The sequence below is a fragment of the Chinchilla lanigera genome, unplaced genomic scaffold (genome assembly GCF_000276665.1).
Source record: "Chinchilla lanigera isolate Chin_1 unplaced genomic scaffold, ChiLan1.0 scaffold00043, whole genome shotgun sequence".
NCBI lineage: Eukaryota > Metazoa > Chordata > Mammalia > Rodentia > Chinchillidae > Chinchilla > Chinchilla lanigera.
Window position 1 is genome coordinate 5,106,658 of NW_004955444.1, and position 23,288 is coordinate 5,129,945.

The 23,288-nt window shown below is 35.5% G+C and overlaps 1 protein-coding gene across 2 annotated transcripts in view; it reads right to left on the bottom strand.

The window, feature by feature from the left end:
- Hnf4g (hepatocyte nuclear factor 4, gamma) overlaps positions 1–23,288 on the bottom strand; it is a 76,976-nt gene that overhangs the window by 25,645 nt on the left and 28,043 nt on the right. The window contains exon 1 of one of the 2 annotated variants that reach the window (XM_005392070.1): positions 698–878. The exons of the other annotated variant lie outside the window; for it this stretch is intronic. Within the exon in view, the coding sequence (XP_005392127.1) occupies positions 698–833 (136 nt within the window). The 5' untranslated portion in view covers positions 834–878. Of the gene's footprint in view, positions 1–697; positions 879–23,288 lie in introns of those variants that run through there. 2 annotated transcript variants of the gene reach the window in all.

The window sequence follows — 23,288 nt, forward strand, 5'->3', positions numbered from 1 at the left end:
TCAATGAGACTTTTACTTGAAGAAAACAACTAAATTCAAAGTAACAGCACACTGAATTACAGAAAGAAAGGATCCCTAAACAATTCATGTCTTATTTAAAGTTAAAATGTTACAGCAGATAAATACCAAGAGCTTTGCGTAGCTAAACATTAGCTTGTCAAGTGAGATTGTAATATAAACCCTTATTTCTTTTCATATTTGTGTTCAATGCAAAAACCTGACAGTCATTTTAAAAGCGATTTCTCATCAGCAGCAATTGAGAACTAGAATACTGGATGGAGGCAGACTGTACAACGCTAGTGTTCTACAGAAACTTTGTCCCATCATTCATTTTAAATACTGCATAGAAAATACACTTTCACAGCCGATCTGCCAATGTTATTTATTACTATGATTTACAGCAAATAAAATAACTGCTGAAACTACTCTTTTTAGCTCTTAACAGGCCCATGCCAGAATTCTGAGGTTACTTTATTACACAAAACTAGGCTATTCTATCTGTAACATGAAATAGCCATAGGATTATTAATTGAAATTCTGTGATGAAGTAAAAAAAGCTCAGATTTGTGGCCTTAAAAATGCAGGCCTTTCCTTTTCCGGCAGTAAATGACCGAGCCACCGCCCCAGAACGCTGTTTTACTCTCCCAGTATATGTACTTAGCCTTGTTTTATATTTTATAAGCAGATGAGAACTCACCATTTGAATTATATAAAATCTGCATAGTTTCAAACTCCAAACTCGTGTAAGTGGGGTCCAAAACTTCACTGTAATTGCCCATGTCCATGTCCAGGATCGGCTCCGACACCCTCATCCTCGACTGAGGGACACACATGCAGGGGCAGCAGGAGCCCAGCGCGTGATGACTGCTTTGCTCTCAATCTGCGAGTGGTAATCCAGATGTAACTGTAACTGAGTGGCTTAAGTGCTGAAGGGGGCGGGGCTGTAAAACTGTAACCTCCTTCGCAGGCCATATTCTGCTTATTTCTTATTTTATGACCCGGAGAGCAATTCCTTGGGATAATCTTGGAATGCTTCATGGAATTACCTTATCTGAAGTGCTTAGTAGACTAACGTGGTTCCCCACATTGATTTCTAAGAGACAATAAATGCTATCATTCAGAACAAGATAAACCTAGAAAAGAAAATCTCTCAGGCTGTAGGCGGTAATTACACTACGAGGTGGTCTGTTTAAGGTCTCAGAACTACACACCACATTTTCTGAAAGATGGAGCTTACTTTTCTGTTATAAATTTGTCTAGACTCTAAATTGACAGCCTGTCACAAATTTTCTTGCATGTGTAATAAAACTGCATTTTGAAGTAAATCTGTATTTTGTAGTGACAAGTATTTATGATATATTTCAGGAGCATCCTGGCAGAAACCTAATAAAACCTTTAAAATAATCTCCTTTACTCTTGCTAAATGGGGCTGTGTCTTTTCTATTTCTTGTGAGCTTCCCACGAGCACGGCCAATAGAGTTGTAACTATTCAATTAACACTTACTACATGAATAAGGTTTCATGCCTTTTGACATTGTTTATTACATTCTAGGCATTAACTGAACCCTATCCAACATGTGCTGATTTATACATTCCTTCATTTGTGCAACACAATATGAATTTTAAGTGTATACATGACAAGGAGCATTTAGAGTTCTGGAGAATATTTAGGTGAAAATAATGAATGAGTCTTTAAAAACAATTTCATTAATTTTTCTTTTACAAGAAAAAAAATAGTACCCTATTTACATTATACATGGAGAGTTTTATTTTTCATATTTGTTAAAGTTTATAAAAAGTTAATCAGTTTCTTAATGCCATAAACCTTGTGGATACTCTATTTTAGTTAGTACAGCACTTTTCCTCTGGAAAGGCTGGTCCCTGAAGATGAACTTAAAATCATAGGAAGAACTGGGAGAAAAGGAGCAGCGTCACATCAGTACTCAAATTCACTCAATCCATGATCACCGAAGTCACCCTCTTGCCTTCAGATTCCGTATATTCCTGCTAGTAACACGATTACATTAATAATATATTTGAGTGAATTTTAGAAACTGTTTTTTTTAAATGAAGACTAAATGTACCTGTTCAATTTTTGTAGAAGTGGTAGCAAACAAATCCTGTAGCTTTCACTGGCCTGGAGTGGATCTCATGTGTGTCAAAGTAACTAAGGGGTATTTCTGGTAAGAAGCGCAAGAGAGAATCGTGCAGAGCACACAGTCTTTCTCACCAGTGTGCTATCTAACCAACAGTGAGGGCTGTCACCACTGACAGTGTCCAAAAAACGGGGAAAAGGAAAGAAAAAGGCAGGGAAACTTTTGTTTATATGCCCGCAAACACTGAATTCAGTGTGGACAGAGCTCAGGAGAATAATGACGCAGTCCTGTTGTCCGACCCCATCCTATTTTCACGGTGCACATGACTGTCAGACCAAAGCATCTGGATCTAAGGGGGAGGGGCTGCAAAGTCCTCTCAGCGCGGATGTTCAAGTAGCCTCTCACATCTAATCAGGGCTGGCCCTCAACACGAACTTTTTTCCCATCCACATTACTCCAAATTATCTTTTTCATTGAATAGAAACTTGAGAATTATCAGGGCACCGTCAAAATGGCAAGCGTATCTTCTCAAGTGCATCCATTGGGTTCTTAATGACTGACAACTCCAATGTCAAAACGGAGAATTCAGTCAGCCTCGATCTCGCACAGAAACGATTCTTTTCACTCTTTTCTCCAAGATTATAAAGTGTAGTCAAATGTCTCCTTTTTTAAAATCCGTGAGTGATAACTGACTGATAAAATATTTTTTAAAAATCATAAAATGATTTATTCATGCTTAATAGTTTATGAGAATTAAGTAGATAGAACTGCTGATGTTTTGTGGTAGAACCAAAACTTTTTTTTCAGTAACAGTTCATTGATTACAATATTTTTATTTTTTTCAAAAGTCTCATGCACTGCCTTTAAAGTCTAGTATATTTTTAAAGACAGAAAATAATCAAAGCTATCTATAAATTAACCTGAATGCAGAAGCTGTATAGAATTATATAGTTTTTAAAAAATATTTCATACATTGATTCAACTCACATTTATTAAATTCCTCAGTATTTCCTTGGTGTTACAGGGGTGAAGTAAAGATCTTCTAATACGTACTCTGCAGTAGATCATACCACACTTAACTATATTATGAAATGAAATCACAAATAGCAGTGACATCCTAGTAACACATACAACTGACACCTGAGGAGGGTACGAATTAGTCAGACGCACCTGCCCCAGAAGATAATGAGGATATTCTGCAAAAGAAGTTGAGAAACTGATTTAATGCTGGGAAATAACCAAATGGACAACAAAGTTTCTCTTAGATTGACTTTAACTTGAGATAACTTGCATTTATAACTTAACATATTCTACTCTGTGACCAATTCTAATTCTCTACTTCTAAGGGCAATTAGGGGCACTGGGGATTTAGCTCAGTGGCACAGCACGTGCCTGGCAAGCTCAAGGTCATGAGTTTGATTCCTGGTACTGGAAAAACAAACAAACAAACAAAAAAAGGCAATTAGGCTACATCCAGAATGTTTTTATTTGTCTAAAGAAAAACAGAGGAAAAGGAAAAAGAAAGACAGAGGGAGAAAAAGAGGAGGAACATTTCAGAGAGAGACAATTTTACTCCTGGCTCATTTTGAATGTTTGGCTTCACATCCCATGGACAGCAAGTACCACACCCTGGTGTTCCTTGCATTTGCTACTCAGTAGTGCTTGCAGAGTTCTCAAAAGTCAGAAATTACATCCAAGGCACAATGTGATAAAGTAAAGCTCTAAAATTAAATGGCATACATTTTAGATACACGCATGAAACATATATGCTATGTTTATATTTTTTCACTTTAAAATTGAGTTATTTTCAGGAAAGAGGCAGATGGACATCAAGCAGGCAGTCTGTGCCCTGATAATTCTCAAGTTCCTATTAATGAATAAGATAATTATTACATCATTGCATAATTCCTGTGAACAGGTTCATAGGGCTCCCTTAAAGTTTAAACAATTAAAAGAAAAATTATACTAATTCTATTCCTAAGTGATAATAAAAGCAATAATCCTTAAAAAGATAAGGCTTACATGTTACTTAGCTGTAAATTTAACATCAATTTCAAAGCACTTTCATGTCTACTTATAAAAGTTTAATCAGGAAAAACTTCATATATACACGCTAATATACACAACAGTAACCTATAATAATGAGAACATATTTTCTAAAGCAGTGTGTATAAACTTAATCTGTATCTAAAAGTATATATAAATGATAAACTATGGTCTATGGAAGATGTCTCCTAACAGAGGCTGTTCTGTGCATCTATTCTCTCAGCTGAATAAAAGTATCCCTGTTACTTAGTCTGATCTCACATTTCGCAAGTAAAGGTATAACACCTTTGTCCTGGTCAGGTCAAACACCATAGAGGAATTGACATTTGTTGTGCATAAAAGGTCAACTTTAAAAAGCACAAAATATGACACTGAAAAACACTTTTCTCAGGGCACTATTCTTATAAACTATATGAAATATATTATTTTAATTTCATTAGAGAAATGTAAGAAGAAAGGAAAATAACATAGTTTTGAAATCAGCTAACAACTCAATCCACCATTGACTATTTAAGTAATAGCAGAAACATTTCTATCTTATCTGTAAGACTATTACGCCTGTTAAATTGTTCTATACTTTACATTTGATTTAATCATTCCTTCATAGCGTGATTTTAAATAGAAAACAAGCTAATAAAATCAAGGTTATTTGCATAAGAGAATTTTCATGAACGCAACTTGGAACAGTAACACAGCATGAAAACATTTTTTATATTAAAGTATAGTTAATAAAAATTTTTCTCTAAATGTATTCCTTTGAGATTATTTTATATTATCAAAATTACTGCATGTTAACCCCAGAGCAATTCTTCAGTTGTTTCATATTCACTTTTCAAGTATGAAGAGCACATAAACATAATCAGTGAAACCTAGATTAAAAGTATCAATCTACATCAATCAAATATATTGTTCACTGTAAACAGAAAACCTTCAAGTAGGAAAGTCTCCCCAGAAAAATGGCTTTTTAATTCAAAGCAATTTCTCATTTGTTAGAAAAAAGCACTGTTATTTCTCGGTTGCTAATAGCCTCATTGATATGTGTTTTTTGAAATAAAACTTCTACTTTTTCTTTTTTTTTGTAATTTTGATGAGAAAAAAACAAATGAAAATAATTAAAACGAAGAAGCAAAAATCAGAATATTAATCTGCAAAGCGAGTGGCCCTCACTGACATACCAAGAAGTCTGAAAGTGCTTGCAAGGATGGGATGCAGTTTTCAAACATATCCAGAAATCTTTTCATAAAGTCCAGATCGCATAGAACTTTACATGGACAAAACCAAATTTCCTTTTCTTTTCCTTGTTCTTTGATCAGATAGCTTTATGCAATTCCCAGAAGGATTATATTAGCTCTTTAGGATATTTAGACAAAAGTCATTTCTGATACTAAAAAAGTCTATTTTCATTGTTGAAAATATCTATTTTAAACTGAATTTTTGTAACTTTACTTACATAGCTTATAATTTTCCTTAAATAATAATTATTCCATAGTTCATTTCTCAATTCACTGTTCTGCAATTCCTGATCCTTAGTCCAAGGAACAAACTTGAAATTCTTAATTTAGTTTTATATCTCGTCCACATCTTTTCCATGACTGATGAAATCAGTTTGCATTACTATTTTCATAATAGTGAAATTTAGACAAACTGGACAAAGATATATAAGTACCTTTTAAAATAGTTGAATTAGTTCTTCATAATAATTATGATTTACTTCCTCTATTTATATTTACGAGCTCATTTTCAGAATATTATTTGAAACTAGTTCTACGAATTCAAAATTAAGAAGGAAGACAGACAACTGCATCATTGAGACAGTGATGAGAAACAAAAAGGTTTCACAGCTGAGACCTACGTGTAGCCGAGAAAATACTGTGAGTGAAAGCTCAGAAGTGATAGAAGAAATCTTCATGTATTAAACCTACTTTCAAGGTCAGTTGCCTGCGATTGAAACAGACTCTCCTTTCCAGGAGATAAGCAGCTGATTAGTCCTAAATTATTAACCGGGATAGAGCTTGCACATATAAGGAAATTTTTAAAATGGTGGCTATAAGGACCTGTGGATATAAGGAACATTTGACAGGTACTTTTTTCTTTCTTTCTTTTTATTTTATTTTTTTTTGTTTGTTTTTTTACACTGGTTATTATCATTGTTGCACTGCCAACTTCAGCGAAGCTAGGCGAAATATTTTAAGATTGTGGGGACACACCGATACCAACCTTGCTGCAGCGTACAAAATGAAAGGGAAGAAGGCATCGGTTTGGACCAGGGCTTGTTTCAGATACATTCTGAAGAGATGCAATGTTTAAGAAAAATAACAGCGGCTTTACTATGCTGAGTGAACATTTCAACTTGAACACTTTAAACAAAGCACTATGATAACCATAAAATTTTATTTCGGGGATCAAAATAAAGTTGCATTTTCTCCATTTAAAAAAGTCATAATAGATTATATTCACAGTCATGCTATCAAAAACTTCAGTATTCTTTCTTAAAGCTTTTGGAAATAAAGAGGCAGAACATTTTAATGTGATACTTATTTGGATAAAACTAAACAATATTTGCATCTCCATTTAATAAAGGTAGGTACATATATGGATTACTCTTAAATGAAATGCTAAATACGTCCCTTCCTTCTTCATAAGCATCTTTTACAGAACACTGTTGGTTAGGTTTTAAAAATTAGCATATGAAGTATGGTATTCTGCATGAAAATATAGGGTTTAATAGCAATGATGTTAAATAGTTATCACATGAGTCTAATACAAGAACTGAACATCTTAGGCAAGGTGCTAGATTGTGTAAAATAATCTCTTAACACTTTCAAGTAAATAACTGAAATTGCTTAGTGTCTAACTTTGATATCAGGCCAGTGAGTTACAAATTCTGCTACACGTTAGAATCTAGGTATCTAGATGCCCCCTCAGGCCCAAGTTGTCACAGATATCTATAACATCAGAATGTTTGAAGATCAGACATTAAAAAATCTTAGGTGAGCCGAATGTGCAACAAAGAGTGGGGACCATTGTCTTCAGCCATGAGCTCTGTGAAGGCAAAGACTGACTGCCTATATTTTATTTATTATTGTGTCTCTAGTGCCTGGAACACTGTCCACCACATGGCAAATACTCTACAAATGTTTATTGAATGTGTGAATAAAATACAAATACTTCATTTGCCAAAGTATCATATCAAGTACATGAGTGGATTTGATGCAGCAAGCACTTTTCTAGTCTTTGGGTTTCTCCAAATGGACAAATAGCAAAACACTCCTGTTGCTCTCACTGAGCTTACAATCAAGTAATCACCACGAGCATCACAACGAACACCACGATCAAGATGGTTCACAGCCCTATCAAGAGGCAGCCAGCCGGCCATTTGTCTTTCCCCAGCATCCACGAGGCTGGACTGAGAAATATAATCAGTGTCATGCACACACAGACTTCTACAAACAGAAAACTCATTGGGTCAGAGAAAGGATCTAAAACCACCTACTGACTCCCAAATTCTGTCTTCATTTGCACTGTTGTGAATTATTAGGCATTTCAGTGGGAAATTTGAAATTATAGATATAAAGCCCCCAAAGCCTTCCACAGTCATGAGGGCTGGCTTTTTGGGGGCAGTGAATCTAGAGTTTGTGTTTGATTCATAGCTGTGTACACCACATACAATATAAGGGACAGAGAGAGTCCTCTCTCTCTTGTTACTTCTGCTGTCTTTGGCTGAAATGAACTGTTGCCCTCTGCCATGTGCCACCTTGCCTTGGAGCCAGCTGATTACTAGTTGAAACCTCTACAAACTGTGAGCTAAATAAGGCTTTCCCCCTGGAACTTTGGGTGTCTGACATTTTGTCTCAGTAACTAAGGAACTAAGACATATATACATACACATATATGTGTAGGGTTACTAGTATAAATGAGGAGTAAAATTCACCCTGATTTTTATGCAGTCTCTTGCATGTGATTGTATGTCTGTGTCATGTTATCAGTGCTAAGGCTTTCCATGACACCAAGAATGTCTTTACAGTTTTTTCATTGAGTTACATTGCTCAGATAAAGGTCAGAGATAATGTGGAAGAAGCATGATTCATGTATTATAAAAAGCCAGCACTGGAATAGCAAATGCCCACACAAATATTATAAAGAATGTTTATTGAACCTCAATCTTAAGTACATTCTATGGTAAAACACTATGGCCATTTCCCTTAAATTGGGGGACATAATTAAACACGAATCTCACCCACACTAACGAACATGGTTAGTTAGGTTCTAGGATTCACAAAGGGGAAATAATTAAGTAATTGGTGTAAATTCTGAATAATAATATAAAAATAATCTTTAGAAGGTAATGAGGTAGAAATGAAACCAATGAAGATTTAATTTTATTTTATATAAAATACTAGTATCCTAGATATAGTAATTCTCTCTACATAAGAGATTCATTTCCAGTGAGAAAGCCAGCTATGGGTTAGGTTTTCACTGATTTATGACAAGGTAGAGACTGTTTAAGTGACATGATTTCAAACTTGTATTGATAAAAATTTTTAAAAAGTCAAAACTAAATGAAAGAAAAGTAGGGGTAACCTTATCTAAACAATAGACTGATAAATAAAGAGTAACTGTATATTGTGCTAGATAAACAAGTCAAAAAAGAGAAAAGCCAAAGGATCTATTTTACATAAAAAGTTAGATCTTTTCCAAAGTGGAAGAGGACCAAGAGATGGTGGGACGAGAAAGTGAGCAAGAGAAAGGGGGTGTGGAAAAAGAATTAAGATGTGTTATGTGCACATCAAAACTCTCCACAATGAATATAACCATCATGTACTACAAATATGTGCTAATAAAACTTTCAAAAATTGTAAAAAGTAGTTAATATACCATAAAGATTGTATTTCAATGTGGTGTGAAGAAAGGAAAGATATTGCAAATGAACTGTTGCAGTATTTTTAATATCCTGGATACACTACGTCACAGGTAATATCAGTTCTATATATATTTAAACAAAATTACAAAGCAAAATAACGCATAACTGAGAAACGCTTTGCTTTTACACCAACAGGTAAATAGTAGCTTGGCTGAAGAGACCAGATGTCAAAGGTCCTTAATTTCTACCTTCTCTAAAAATGATTCCTATGAACTCTAACTTCATGTATTTAAACATAAGAATTGAATGTTGATATTTGGAAGGAAAGAGTACCACTAAATGTCTAGGAGTACGTCTTTAAATTTATTTTTCCTGAGTCCTTCATGGAATGTGCATGCCATTTCTATCCGTACTTACTATTTTTCACCAAGGGAAATTTCTATTACTCTTTTTATTTTAGGAAACTTTTAAAGGATTTACTCCTTTCATTTCTCCTTCCAAAATGTCTTACTCTGGTATAGATTTCTCTAGCATCTCTATCTCTAAGGGTCCTTTTGAGAATTAAGTAGAAATGGAGAAACGTGTGGAAGAATGCCTGGTACATTAAAAAAAACTTAAGCTCATACTATCTATTCTACAAAGCTCTTATGTTTTTCCTTATGATTTAAATTTCATTCCAGTTTGCCCCTGCTTCAGGTATTTACTCAGGTGCACTTTCTGAACCACCAACTTGGTTTTGTTTGTTTTTTCAATCAGATTTTATTTATACTTTGTAGGTACCCATAATGATCACATCCATCATAGAGAATTTGTACCTGTACATGATATAACCTTTTCCCCATTCCCCCAACATCTCTTTTTGCACTTCCATAGAAACCATACTTTCACCATTTTATTGTAAATTTTACACTCATAATCCTAGCCATTAGCCTTACAAAATGATTTAAATTTGAATCTGACTTAAATATTCATCTTCTAATCATTAATCAGCTGGAACGTTCTGACTAAACGCAAGATTTTTAGTACCTCTCTTTCTGGTAAGTGATTTTAGGATTTTTGTTTCTATGTTTGGATTACTCATGGTTCTGCTTCCTCTCCTCCTGAGTGTTACAAATGGCTGAAGGCACAGCAGGCCTGCGGGCAGGTGATAGGTTAGCTACAAGTCCTCATCTCTGTTTCCAGGTGACAGGTGGAGACCATCTCTGTGGAGTGCCTTTGACTGCAAAGTCTACCGCAGTGAGGGCTTGGGGACAGGGGAGCTCCTCATCACCACTGTCCTGTTTTACTAAGGGACCTAGAAAAGTAAAAATCTGATGGCAACACATTTAGGTTACTACAAACTATCCTTGTGGGCAGAGGCATTGGTCCAGACATCTGGGCTGGAACTCTGATTTTTGCCAAAGGCTCTTTGGCACAAGCCCCCAGGTTCTAAGCAGAGAAAGGATGTCTTCTGAAGACCCATTCTATTTTCCTTTTCCCAGCCTGCTGGCTCGTTTTCTGCCAGCACATCCCCGTAGCTCTTCCTCTCTAGAAACATGAATAGTTCGAGGCTGTCTTAAAAATGGGAGCGGAGGCAACACACCAAGCATATGAACTGTCAGAACTCCATAAACCTTGCCCACTGATATTTTAGTCAGACTGTATGGTAAATGTCTTAACTAGATGAGGAATATTAAACTTTCTTCTTCTTTTTTTGGTTTTTCTCTGGTACCGGGAATCAAACTCACAACCTTGCACTTGCCAGGCAGGCGTTGTACCACTGAGCTAAATCCCCAGCTCCCTAAACTTTTTTCTAATACTGTGAGTTTCACACATACGCGCGAATGTTTTTGCGAACAAGAAAGAACCATAAAGACAAGGTAAATAATGATTTCCTAATGTAATAATGATTTCAAGAATGTAAACGAATGTGGAAGGACAGCAAAATAAACTCAAAGAGGATAGATTGAGATGTACAAAATGCAAAATTTCACACAGGCAATTAAGGAGACTCTAAATGAAACAAAAAATAAACACAACGGCTTCATGGAAGCAAGACAGAAAAAAATGATACTGTTTGTCATCAAATGAGTGCTTTACAGCAAAAACACAGTAGCTTTTCCAAAATAAGCTGTCCAACAAAAAGTTTTTAAAAAAATTAGAAAAGTAAGATAAATGTTGAAAAAAGAAAGGTTACACAAACTCAAAAATATAGTTACTTTGGGAGAAGAAATTAATTGGCTAAAATGAGTATTTTATGGGCCCAGGAGAATTCTGTATGTGCCTAAGCAGTCTAATCAAAACTAATGAAAAGAAATTCACATCTAATTTAAAGAGTACTTTCCTGTAGTTTTCTTTTCTTTTTCTCTCTCTCTCTTTTTTTTTTTTTTTTTTTTATCTTTTTGAGACAGCGTCTCACTATACAGTTCAGGCTGGACTTGAGCTCACTTTGTAGCCCAGGCTGCTCTGGAACTCACAATGATCCTCCTGCCTCAGCCTCCCGAGTGCTGGAATTACAGGCGTGAGTCACCACACCTGGCCAGTGTAGTTTTCTCTTTAAAGCACCTTTTTTTCTTTTTCTTCCCAGGTTAATCTGGAGTTACATAATTAACTTTCTTTATGTGACTATGATCTATTTCCTAGAGTCTGCTAGTAGGATAAATAAACTACCCCCAGCCACACCTCAGTCCCTCCCCCTGTCCGCCACCTCCACAGCCTTATGTTTTAACATTACAGCATTTTTATAAATGAATCCCATGAGGTAAAGACACCGGTACATAATCTTACTGTCACTCAGCTTTTGCCTGCAATTTAAGAAAAACACGAAGCAAAAACAGGGAGAGATTGAGACCTCGCACCTTTAGGGACCGCCAGAGGATGACACTCCAAGGAGAAGTCTCAGACATCCAAACAGAGAAAGCAAAAGTCCTAAGGAATTTTCCTGCACAAGCCACCTGAAGTTATCCTGTGGCATCTGTACTGCGCCACTGTATGGCACATTATTGTCACAGCTCAGAACTTAGTACCTTCTGTTCAGTTCATATTTACAGTAACTGCATGATAGACCAAATATCCTTTACTGAAAAAATAGAACAACTACCCTTTATTGAGAATTTCCCTCAAGTTTAACACTGCAAACAGCTTGGATTGAATGTCATCACTCCTACATTTTCCCACCTCAGTCTCACCTCATTCTTGGAAGTGTCTCTAAAGGCAATATCTGCAAAAATATCCTAAGGCTGAAAAAATGGTCTGGGGCCTCACAAGGGCCATAGTACGGCATGTCCACAGTACCCGGATGGGTGGCAGGTGCTGCAGGCACTGTCCCCCAGTTTCCACTCGCTCCGTGTGCCACCTGCCCCACTGCTCCTTCTCTCAGCTTGAGGAACAAGCAGACAAATGGCACGGAAAAGAAAAACAAGCTAGACAAGGAAAATGCAGAAAAATCTAACACGAGCAAGATTAGAAATAAAGGTATTCACGTCAGGGTTTGCAGCCTTTATTCAAGATTCCACGAGAAAAGAAAAGTTCAAGTGGAAGATTTAATTGATTTTCCTGGACGTGAAATTCCCTCCAAGGAATGGAGAACTTGGGACACATTTTTAAATACAGTTAGTAGAGGAAATATCAACTTGTACCTAATTTACAAAGAAAGCAAAAGTCCTAATATAGACTCAATGATATATTTAGTAAATAAGTTATTGCCATTGCATTAACTGAAAATATTTTAATAGCAACATTTACAAAATCTGCTTATTGTCTGATTATGGAACACAAATTCATGTTACAAAAAAAAGCTAAAATGTACTACAGTTTCAAAAGTAAATTTTTAAGATTATTTCAGATTGTCATTATAATAAAACATAGTTACCATTTTTCTTTCTTTTTTTTTTTTTTTTGGTTTTGGTTTTTTTTTTGATACCGGGAATCGAACTCACGACCTAGCACCTGCCAGGCAGGTGCTGTGCCACTGAGCTAAATCCCCAGGCCCATATAGTTACCATTTAATTAATTTCTTAATGGTCAAAATACGATTTTGTTTTCAAAACAAATGATTTTCTATTGTAAATTCTCAAATGCAACAACAATATATGTATATCTGTATATCTGTAAGGGTAAGTAAGCGGCACAAACACACACACATGTACACATATACATACATACATACGGCTGATTCTCGTCATCTGTAGGATTTGTTTCCTTTAAATCAACATGAAGGCTGTATAAGCAAACCCTGAGCTTCCATTCCCAGGAGAAATAATGGTGATATTTCCGAAAGTCTCTGGTCATTGGATTTTATAAACCACCCTTTCTGTCACCTTCATTTTATGCATGTTTATGTTTAAAGATGCTTATTTAATACATATTTTTGATTTATTAACATTGAACTCACCAACAATCACAGTTTAACACATTCCAGTGAAGTTTTTCTAACATCTATTTTCTCCTAAGGCTCATCATAACCCTCTTGCGTGATGACACTGGAGTGCACTTCCACATCTGACTGGGGATTATTTTTAATAGCAAAACAGTGAACACAAAAGCCCAAAAACAGTGAAATATATTGTGAAATATATTAAATATATATTCAATTAAACACTAAATTTAGTGAGTTCAAGGCCACTCAATTTCAATTTAGTTTAATTAAACACTAAATATATTGTGAAATGGAAACTTGTTCACGGTGTAAGACCTGAGTGTAGCACTGTATGACATCAGTGGGGAACGTGCACACCAAGCAATGCAAACTTTCCACCAGAAATTTTGGCAAAGGGTCTTGAGGCTTGATTTTGAAGTTAAAAATAAATTTGAGAAGGTAGGCAGATTTGCAAATATGGATTCTTCAAATAATGAAGATTAACTGCACAGGGCTACATCCTTTATTTTTACCATTTTACAATAAAAAAGTAGAAAAGAAGATAAATCAGGGGCTCTGGAGCATCAATTAGAACTTGAGGTAAAGAAAACTTTCTGAGAATGGCAAAATCCTTCTAGAAATATTTATTTTTGAATCTCTGCTTTAATTTGTTAAGGCATTAAGAATCTTTAAATGCTATGCGAATATATTTTTGTTATTAGTATTTGATTTTTAAATGTAAAGAAATATTGATATATACTAACAAATTCACTCTGCTTTGGTTGGTCCATTTCGTTGAGTTAACTTACAAAAGTTGACAAATCATTTTTTTTCCACACAAGAAACCAATACTAACTGGTCAGTCCCAGGCCTCCAACGTAAAAACTCTATTTCTAAATCTGTAATTAAAAAACCCTGCACCCAGTAATATAACTCTGACATTAAATTACGACAGTACATGGAATGTTTGTTCAGTCAAGCAGTTACACCCCTGTTAATTGGGGCAATTTAATTTTCAGTGATAAGTACGCACTCTGATAACAGATACCATGTTCTTCTAACTGTTTTCCCTTCACTTAAGGTAGAAAGAAAGGATGAGAAAGGAAGCAAGGGAAGAGAGGAGGGGAGGAGGTACAGGAGACGGAAGGAAGGAAAGAATGCAAGAAGGAGGAAATCAGGAAGGAAAGCACAAAAAGAAAGGAATTTTTATCCTAGATCATAAATATCTACCTCTAGAAAAACTTAAGTAAATCACAAATAAATAGAATTTATATGCATTCAAAATATACTTGTGCCAAAATGCTTGAGGCAGGAATATTTATGTGTTCTACTTACCTGTTTAGAGCATATCAGGATGTAGGGTGCTAGGAAGTTTACCTCAGTGCTAGAGAGTTTGCCTAGCTCACCCACAAAGCAATAGGTTCCATTCTCAGCACAGAAAGACAGAAGGAAAAGAACAGAACAGCACAACTATGTATCAGAATAATTTTCATGACATTACCGCTATTATTAAATAAAAAATAAGTAAAATTAATAAGCAGAAAAAACTGCTTTCATTTGCTACTCTAGTTTCATATGTTGTGAAGTTAATATTATATATATATGTACACACTTATATGTACTATATGCATAGATACTATACTATATGTAGCATCTAGAGATAGAGGTAGATATATAGATATAGATAGCTAGATAGACACATAGAGAGGGGGAGATTTTATTTTATTTTTTTGAGACAGGGCCTTCCTATGTACTTCAGACTAGCCTTGAACTCACTATATAGCTCAAGCTGGCTTCAAACTTGTGACAGTCCTCCTGCTTCAGCCCCTCATGTGCTGGGGTTACAAGAGTGTGTCACTACACCAGGCTGAAGATAATAACATTTTGAAAAGATTCTTGAAAAAGAATAAATTAGAAACATTTTCAACTGGCGACTTAGGAAGGTTTATGAAGATTAAAAGATTCATGCAAAAGATGGCCCTGAAATTTTAGGGGCTTTTTTTGTTTGTTTTTTCATTTTACAGAGAAAAAACAATAACAAAATAACAACAACAACCATTGTTGAAGTCGTACCATCTTGTTTAGTTAAATTTTACCTTTATTAGCTTCACTTTAAATCTACTTCTCACTTGCCAAATTCATTTTTTTTTTTTTTCATTTTTTGAGGCAGGGTCTCACTATGCAGCTTAGGCTGGCCTTGAGCTCACTTTGTAGCCCAGGCTGCTCTGGAACTCACAATGACCCTTCTGCCTCAGCCTCCCAAGTGCTGGGATTACAGGCATGCACCACCACGCCCGGTCTCTGCCTTGTCAAATTCTTTAGCTGTTTCTGTTTAAAACTATATGGTCCTCAAGCCTTCCCTACCTGTGAGAAACCTATTTTTCCTTCCTCATCCACCTTACACATCCCAACATGCCTCAAGGTTTCATCCTTTAGCTTGCTGCTATTCTTTTCCTTCAAAATCTTGGCAATTAAACTCACTATTACTATCTTGTTCCATATATTTATCAAAGACTTTATGCCATTGCAAAATATAATTTCCTCCCTTCACTTGTTGCAGCTAAAAAACAGTTTTCCATGGACTACTTTTACGACATACATAGTAGAACTTGATCGTAATTCCATTACATTGGGGCACATAAACTGACACAGGAGAGCACAAGGAGCCACCTCGCTTAGAAAGGATTCCTGGGTCCAGAGGCAGGGAGGACACGCTAGCAGCTGCTCATCAAGGCTGGACTATTGATGCAGGAGAATATGATTGGCTAGAACCGTGAAGGCAGTGACAAAGGTTTATTTCATGACTTTCTAGCATGCACCAAGTGCTAGGATCTCATCTGCTTGTGTTTTCTCCCACACGGAGAACTGCAGCTACAGAAAGCGTGGGAGACAAGTACCAAGTACTTCACATGCAAACCATCATTACTATGAAACAGGTTACTGCTGGTATATGTAGATGTCACAATACGTCTGCAATACAAGCACATACATATATGGAATGTGGAATTTACTCCACTGGAAATGCAAAAATTGGCCTTTCCAATTATCCTACATTTCTTTGGTATATTCTTCCAATAATATCTAACTACATATTTACATTTAAATGTGAAACATTTGTTATATGTATAACAAATAGAGAAAATTCTGTCTACTTTAATCTTCCCATTAATTCAATAATGCATCATGTTGATTAATCCTCAGTAACACATTTTCTTGTGTATCCCTACTTGTCCATTCTCACTGTCTTCCTAATTCAAGATGAATCACTTGCTCTGTAGGGTGCAGCAGCCTCGCAATACGTTCACTTCCTCCTTCCTGTCTCCCATACCGTTTACCCCATGTGCTACAAACAAGCGACTGTGCCTCACATACCTTTCTTATGCCATAACTCTGATAAATCAATGACTACTACAATTTGAAAAAGCATATGACACATGGGCATAAATACATAAGCCAGAACTTCAAAGCTACACATGACACAAAATTAAATGATGACACATTTCTCAAGACTACCATTTTAACCAGCCAGATTGAGTTTGTGATATCCTGAGTCTTTTTTATCCACTAAGAGGACGAAGTTGGGCATGAAATTGTAGAATGCTTTAAATTGTTGGCTAGACGTCCCTTTCAAGGGTCTCCCAGATTCACGACAATTTCTTCTAGAGTGAAAAGCTTGCATCATCATCCATAAAGCTATACTGCCTAGTAGTGTATCTATAATGTTTCCTATAAATTTTATTTAATAAATATATTGGTAGGAAATCAAACAATGTGAAGTGTGTGTCCAACAGAGGTCTTAAAAGGACACTCATATCTCTGTGCTTAAATCCTAATCTGTGGACGCATGGGTGTGTGGAGTTACGAAATTTTATCAAGCTGTATGCCTATGATACGAGCACTTTTCTGTATCTATATTATACTTCAATAAAGAGTTTAAAAACTTAATCTGTAGTGTGATTGCTTCTTAAAGAAGTATCATTATTTTCAACCTTTCAAGACAACATCAAATAAAGTGTATTCTACTAAATAGTTTTATTTTGCTGCATATGTCATTACAATAATAATAATTTATGATAGAGAAATAATTATTGACATTCACATAAAAGATACAAAAGACCAACGATTATTATTGTTTCCATGTAAATATAAAAACTAAAATACAAATGGCAGGTTGTATTTAGAAACTGCCCTACAAAACATCATATCTATAACAACCCACTACTAATATAAAGAAATAAGTACACTTAAAGATTGAGAAAAATGAGAAGAAAGCGTATATCATACCATCACAAAGTAAAATACAGTTAGTGATATTATTTCACAGAAAAGATTTCAGAGCAAGTAATAAGATTAGGGGTCAAATGTGATCTTATATAAGAATAGAATTAAGTTATTCAAAATGATGTAGAAATGTTAAATATGCATGTACCTATCAAAAGACTTATGAATTATACAAAGCAAAAATTCATAAACTCCAAAGTAGAAGTAAATAAATCCATAATAACATTTACATGGATAGGCACTATTCTCTCATTAACTGGTAGAACAAAAGGTAGGAACTCAGTAACAATACGGATGATTGAAGGACAACAATCAACCAGATGTAGCTACTTTACGTGTATAAAAATACTTCACCTAACATCAAAAAAAAAAAAAAAAGATAAGGAATCTATTCAATTGTGCAAGAACTCTTCACAAAGAGAGACCTTATCCAGAACAGTGAATTAAGCTTTAAAGAAATAAAATGGGAAGCAGACTAAGTAGTACATGCCTACAATCCCAGAAATCACAGGAAATTAGCATTTGAGTTCAGTAGACTGAGTAGAGAAAATGTCCCTCACAAAGCTGTCTGACATCACTTAATCCATCGATCCATCGCAAATAGAACTAGCAGGCTGAGAAAGGGTGTATTCATTCTCTGTTTGAACTGGGACATACCTGTCCTTCTGCTCTTGGACACCGGCACTCCTAGTCCTGGTCCGTTTGACCCCAAATAGGACTTAGCATCCCCTGGACTTCTCCCCTAGCTCACGTCTAATGTTTTCAGGCTATCAGACTTGGATGAATTATACCATCAGTTTTCCTAGTTCTCCAGTTTTCCTGTGGTATATTGGGACTTCTCACCATATTGTGGGATTCCTTGCCTTCATACTAGTGTTAGGTGTGAAAAAACTATACATACCTACGATTATTGTATATATGGATGTATTCCATACGTAATGATGTATAGGACAGGTTGATTGTGTTTCTCCAGAGAATTCTAATACAAAAATGGTTACGCAGGAAAAAGTATGCTCTAAAATCAGTTACCTAATTCCACGTAGCTTACTGAGAAACTGAAGAAATTATACAAAGAAGAACAAATTAAACATAAACGTAAGAAAATTTTTAAATATGCAGAAAAGGTACCCATCTTATAAGGTATACAATAAGAAATATAGTACTAAGAGTAGAATACTGAAAATACTAAAAAGCAAGGCAATACAGACATTTCTAAGCATAAGATAAAACAACTGCAGTACGGTCAACAGTAACATTTAGGTTGAGAAGGAAGCAACCCTTAAATCATTTATTGAGCTTATATTATTTATAGTACATGTTCAGATATTAATTTTAAACTTAAGTGAAGTAAGTTAAAATTTCAGGTCCGACCTGCTGGTACATGAATACAAAGTATTACTCAGGAGGCTGAGGCAGAAGAACACACATTTAAGGCCAGGCTAGGCAATTTAGAGACCGTATTTCAAAGCAAAATTTAAAACGTGGAGAGGGGTGGGTGAGGAATGTTGCTCAGTGTAGAGCTCTTGCCTAGAATTTAGGGAGCTGTAGGGTCCACAGTATTATGAACAAATAATGAAAACATCAAAATGTAAACTTTTAAAAAGGATACTTAGTAACATAAGGCATAGTCATTGTTTCAGAATAGGAAAATAATAATAACAATTGAAAAAGGTAAATCATAAAAGACACATGCACATATCTGAGTACATTAAATTTAATTTGATTATAAAATGATACAATAGAAAATTTACAACATATGTAAATGAAATGCAGTCAATACATACCATTTCCCCCCTGATAAAGGTATGTAGAAAGAGATCATAATAAAATAAAAAAGAATATAAACAGGTACATTATATATAACAATAGCCTAGAATTTATCTATAGTTTTCATCTATAATTCATGTAAATGTACAAAATACATATTTCACATACTCAAGCATAAACATACACAGGTAAAATTTTGTAAATGTATGTTTTCACATACCTACATAATTTTTCAGCCTAAATCAAGTAGTAATGTTCAACCATCAGAACATGAATATCATTCAAAGTGAGTTAATACATGGAGATTTATCTCTTTTTTTAAACCTGTGCCTAACAAGCTACTGTTTTTTGTTCTTTGCCAAAAACACATTTCAGTGGTCCCTACTTAAATTGTGGGTATTTGCCCTTGAATTCTATCACACAATTGTCTAGAGTGGGAGAAAGAATATCCTTACGGGTAACTCTTTGATACAGTATGAGAAAAAAATGGAATTTAGAAAAAACTACATCCAGAAATATTCAGAAATTATAATTGCATGTTAGTGAGCCGGGCCCATCATGAAATCTATTAGGCGTTGAATTAGAAAGGAGGTCAAAGGGAAGGATATTGTAGTAATCAAGATACATGCTTCCTTGTAGGAATTAAAGAGTATGAGAATGAGGTGGCTTGTTAATTATTTTCTTTGATTAGGTTACCTATTTCTCCCCATGTGCACTTAAATATTAATCAGACACTCACTTCAGTGCAGCACTATTCAAAAGGATAAAATGAGGGAAGGGTTCAAGTGTAAGATAAACAGCTGCTTAAAATGGAACGTAAGAGTTCTTTCCCTCATAAGCTTAGTTTAATATTTATTACCGCCTCTTACACATTTCACAATAGATTTTATTGCTTCTATCATACAACAAGCTTTTTTCTTTATGAAATTAGTTTACACTTTCAAACTCAGATTCTTAAAATCACAACTTCTCCAATTTCTAAGCTACATAGTTTCTAATACACTGAGGATTGGTGTGTAGTTGTAGGGGGAAAAGGTACCTTTCTCTGCACTACATACTTGATCTCAAATTATCTAATCATTCTAAAAAACACAAGATTTTAAAATGCAAAACATTGACTTCATGGAGAGATGAATACTTGCTAAACTAACCCATTTTGCAAGTTCAATTTTTGCCTCCAAGAATCTTAAACTCTGGAGATAAATTTTCCTAATTAAAAAAAAACATGTTGGGGGCTGGGGATTTAGCTCAGCGGCAAAAGCGCCTGCCTGGCAAGCGCAAGGTCGTGAGTTCGGTTCCCGGTACCGGAGAAAAAAACCAAAAAAAAAAAAAAAAAAACATGTTGTCCGTTGCTACAAACAGAATGTCAAGGGTCATCCACTTAAGTCACTGACTGGTAACCAGAGTTAATTATTCAGTGTGTGTATCTACACAGCATTTAAAATGTAACTGGCATTTAAATGGCTTCATCACACTCTTCCCCTGAAAATATTTAAGCTCAATGAAAACAAAGCAAGAACTCACAAATATAGTAGTGTATTTGTGACTCACATATTCTTTTTTACCACTCCCTTATTATGAATTTTACAACGAATATATCACAAGACAAATTAATATTTCTTTCTTAAGGACAGGGCAGTGGAATTGAAGCAAAAGCTGGAAAAATAAAGCAATACTGATGCATATTTTCCTTTAACTCTGTCTGCATTTCAGTGAATACAGCTTCAAGATCCTCTAGTTTTGAGGTTCTAAGCTTTGGAAACCTTTGGACTGTTTACACTGTCCTGGAAATGGGTTGCAGAGTAAGGCAGAGAGACGCTAACCCGTGCTGGACCGCGGACGACCCCAAAGTCGGTTGCACAATCCTAAAATGCATCTGGAAGCAAGAAATTCATAGCATAAATGAATCAGAAACGGGTAGCTAGCAGCGAGCCTGGAGGAACCTCAGCTTCTCTCTCATCTTGTGGTTGAGAAAACAAAGAGGTGAAGTGACTTACTTGTCAAAGGTCCACTAACAAGTTAGCAGAAGACTCAAGTTTATAAATCAGTAACTACACCAAGCATTTAGCTGGAAAAATCAGTAACTGCCCCTAAAACCTAAAACATTTTATAAAACATTATCATGAGAAAAGAGATATTGTCTTGTCTGAAGACCCTAATGAGTTATCCATAAAATTCTCCAAAAAGAGAATTTCTCAGTGAGGGACATAATGAGTTTTTAAGAGTTGAAAATGTATTCTAGGACTGACAGAAACTTTTATTCTCATCTTCTCTAATGGAATTAAGCAAGACCCACCCAACTCTCTATCAAGCAACACCAAATATTCCAGACACAGTTCCAAAGTGCCACACCATGGAACCAGAGATGTGACCAGTTCAAACTAACTTTCACAGTGCCATAAATCACTGATGACTCACCAACAGAAGAGTGCCGAATACACAATTTAGACAAACAGTAAACAGGAAACCAACACATAGAAAATGTGTCAAATTTGTAAGAATTATACTACATGAATCTCAAAGTATAATTTGATGCACAGAAAATTAGCTTGTTTTATAAATGATATTGTATGCTGCAGATAACCAGGATTACTTATGCAATGCTGGTGATAAATACATTACGCTGATCCCAAACGTGTGTGTGTGTGTGTGTGTGTGTGTGTGTGTACATGTATGCAGGGTGATAAAACACATGCTGAATGTTTACATTTAAAAATTAAATCCAGTAAAAGACACATTAATCTCCCTCAGAACACCCACCTTCACTTTGAATAAATCTCATCATTCTTGCCAATCTGAAATTGCTCTGGAACTCTTATTTCATGTGTGTCTTCTTAAGATGTGATCAAAAACGTGGTGCACGCTTCTGTAGAGTGCAGGCTCGTAAAAACATGATCATGTATCCTCATTTGCCAGATGTGACACTGTTTGAATGCTGGCTCTTTGCCAAAGTCAAAATTACCATAAAAGGTAAAATGTTTTGAATCGATTCAAGATGTTGAGGCAGCCATGACAAGCACCTGAAGACACTCACAGAGGAGGACTCCCAGGACGGCTTCAGAAAATGGCAAAGACAAGAAACGTGTGTGCTACGGAAGAGGGGACATTTAGAAGGGGAATAATTACCCTGTGTCTTTTACTTGAAGAATTATTTTAAATTTAGACATCACTGTACTTTTTGATCTATCTCATATGTACATATATCAAGCACTATTAAAATGTTCATGACTTTTGGATTAATAATGTGCTTTTCATAGCATTTGTTCTATATAAATGTATCACCCTTCAGATTTAATATCTACAACTGCTGTAGCAGTTGTATTTATTTGTTTGTTTATTTTTTTTTGTACTGGAAATGGAACTCACGCCCTGGCACTTGCCAGGCAGACGCTGTGCTTCGGAGCTATAGCCCCAGCCCTGCAGTTGTATTTTAAAGGCAAAAACAAAGTTTTCATATAAGGAGTAAGATTACACTTTCTGCTTCCTTTCCTTAGCGTGCCCAGAATTTTATTTGCTTTTGGTATTATAGATGCAAGACTCACTGATTCTCAAAATAGTCCACAATGACTCCCAGTGCTTTCAGTGACTCACACTTTCCGCTTGCTGGCTTTGCACTCGTTCTCATCCACAGCCAACGATTGTAGCTGTGACCATTTCATTCCGCAATTCCCATCCCACTCCCACTGGCACACCCAGACATGTCCTCAATCACAGCACTGGGTATAAGCAGCTCCACGCCTCTTTTTCCTACTCAAAGATCCTTCTTAAAGTTAAGAGACCGAGAGAACTTTTATAAGCACAGCACTGATTCAGCTCTAGCATAGAAGAAACACTCCTCAAACTGTGGTAAAGTATTATAAAAAAGTAACAAATTACTCACAACACAAACACCAGTGGCTAT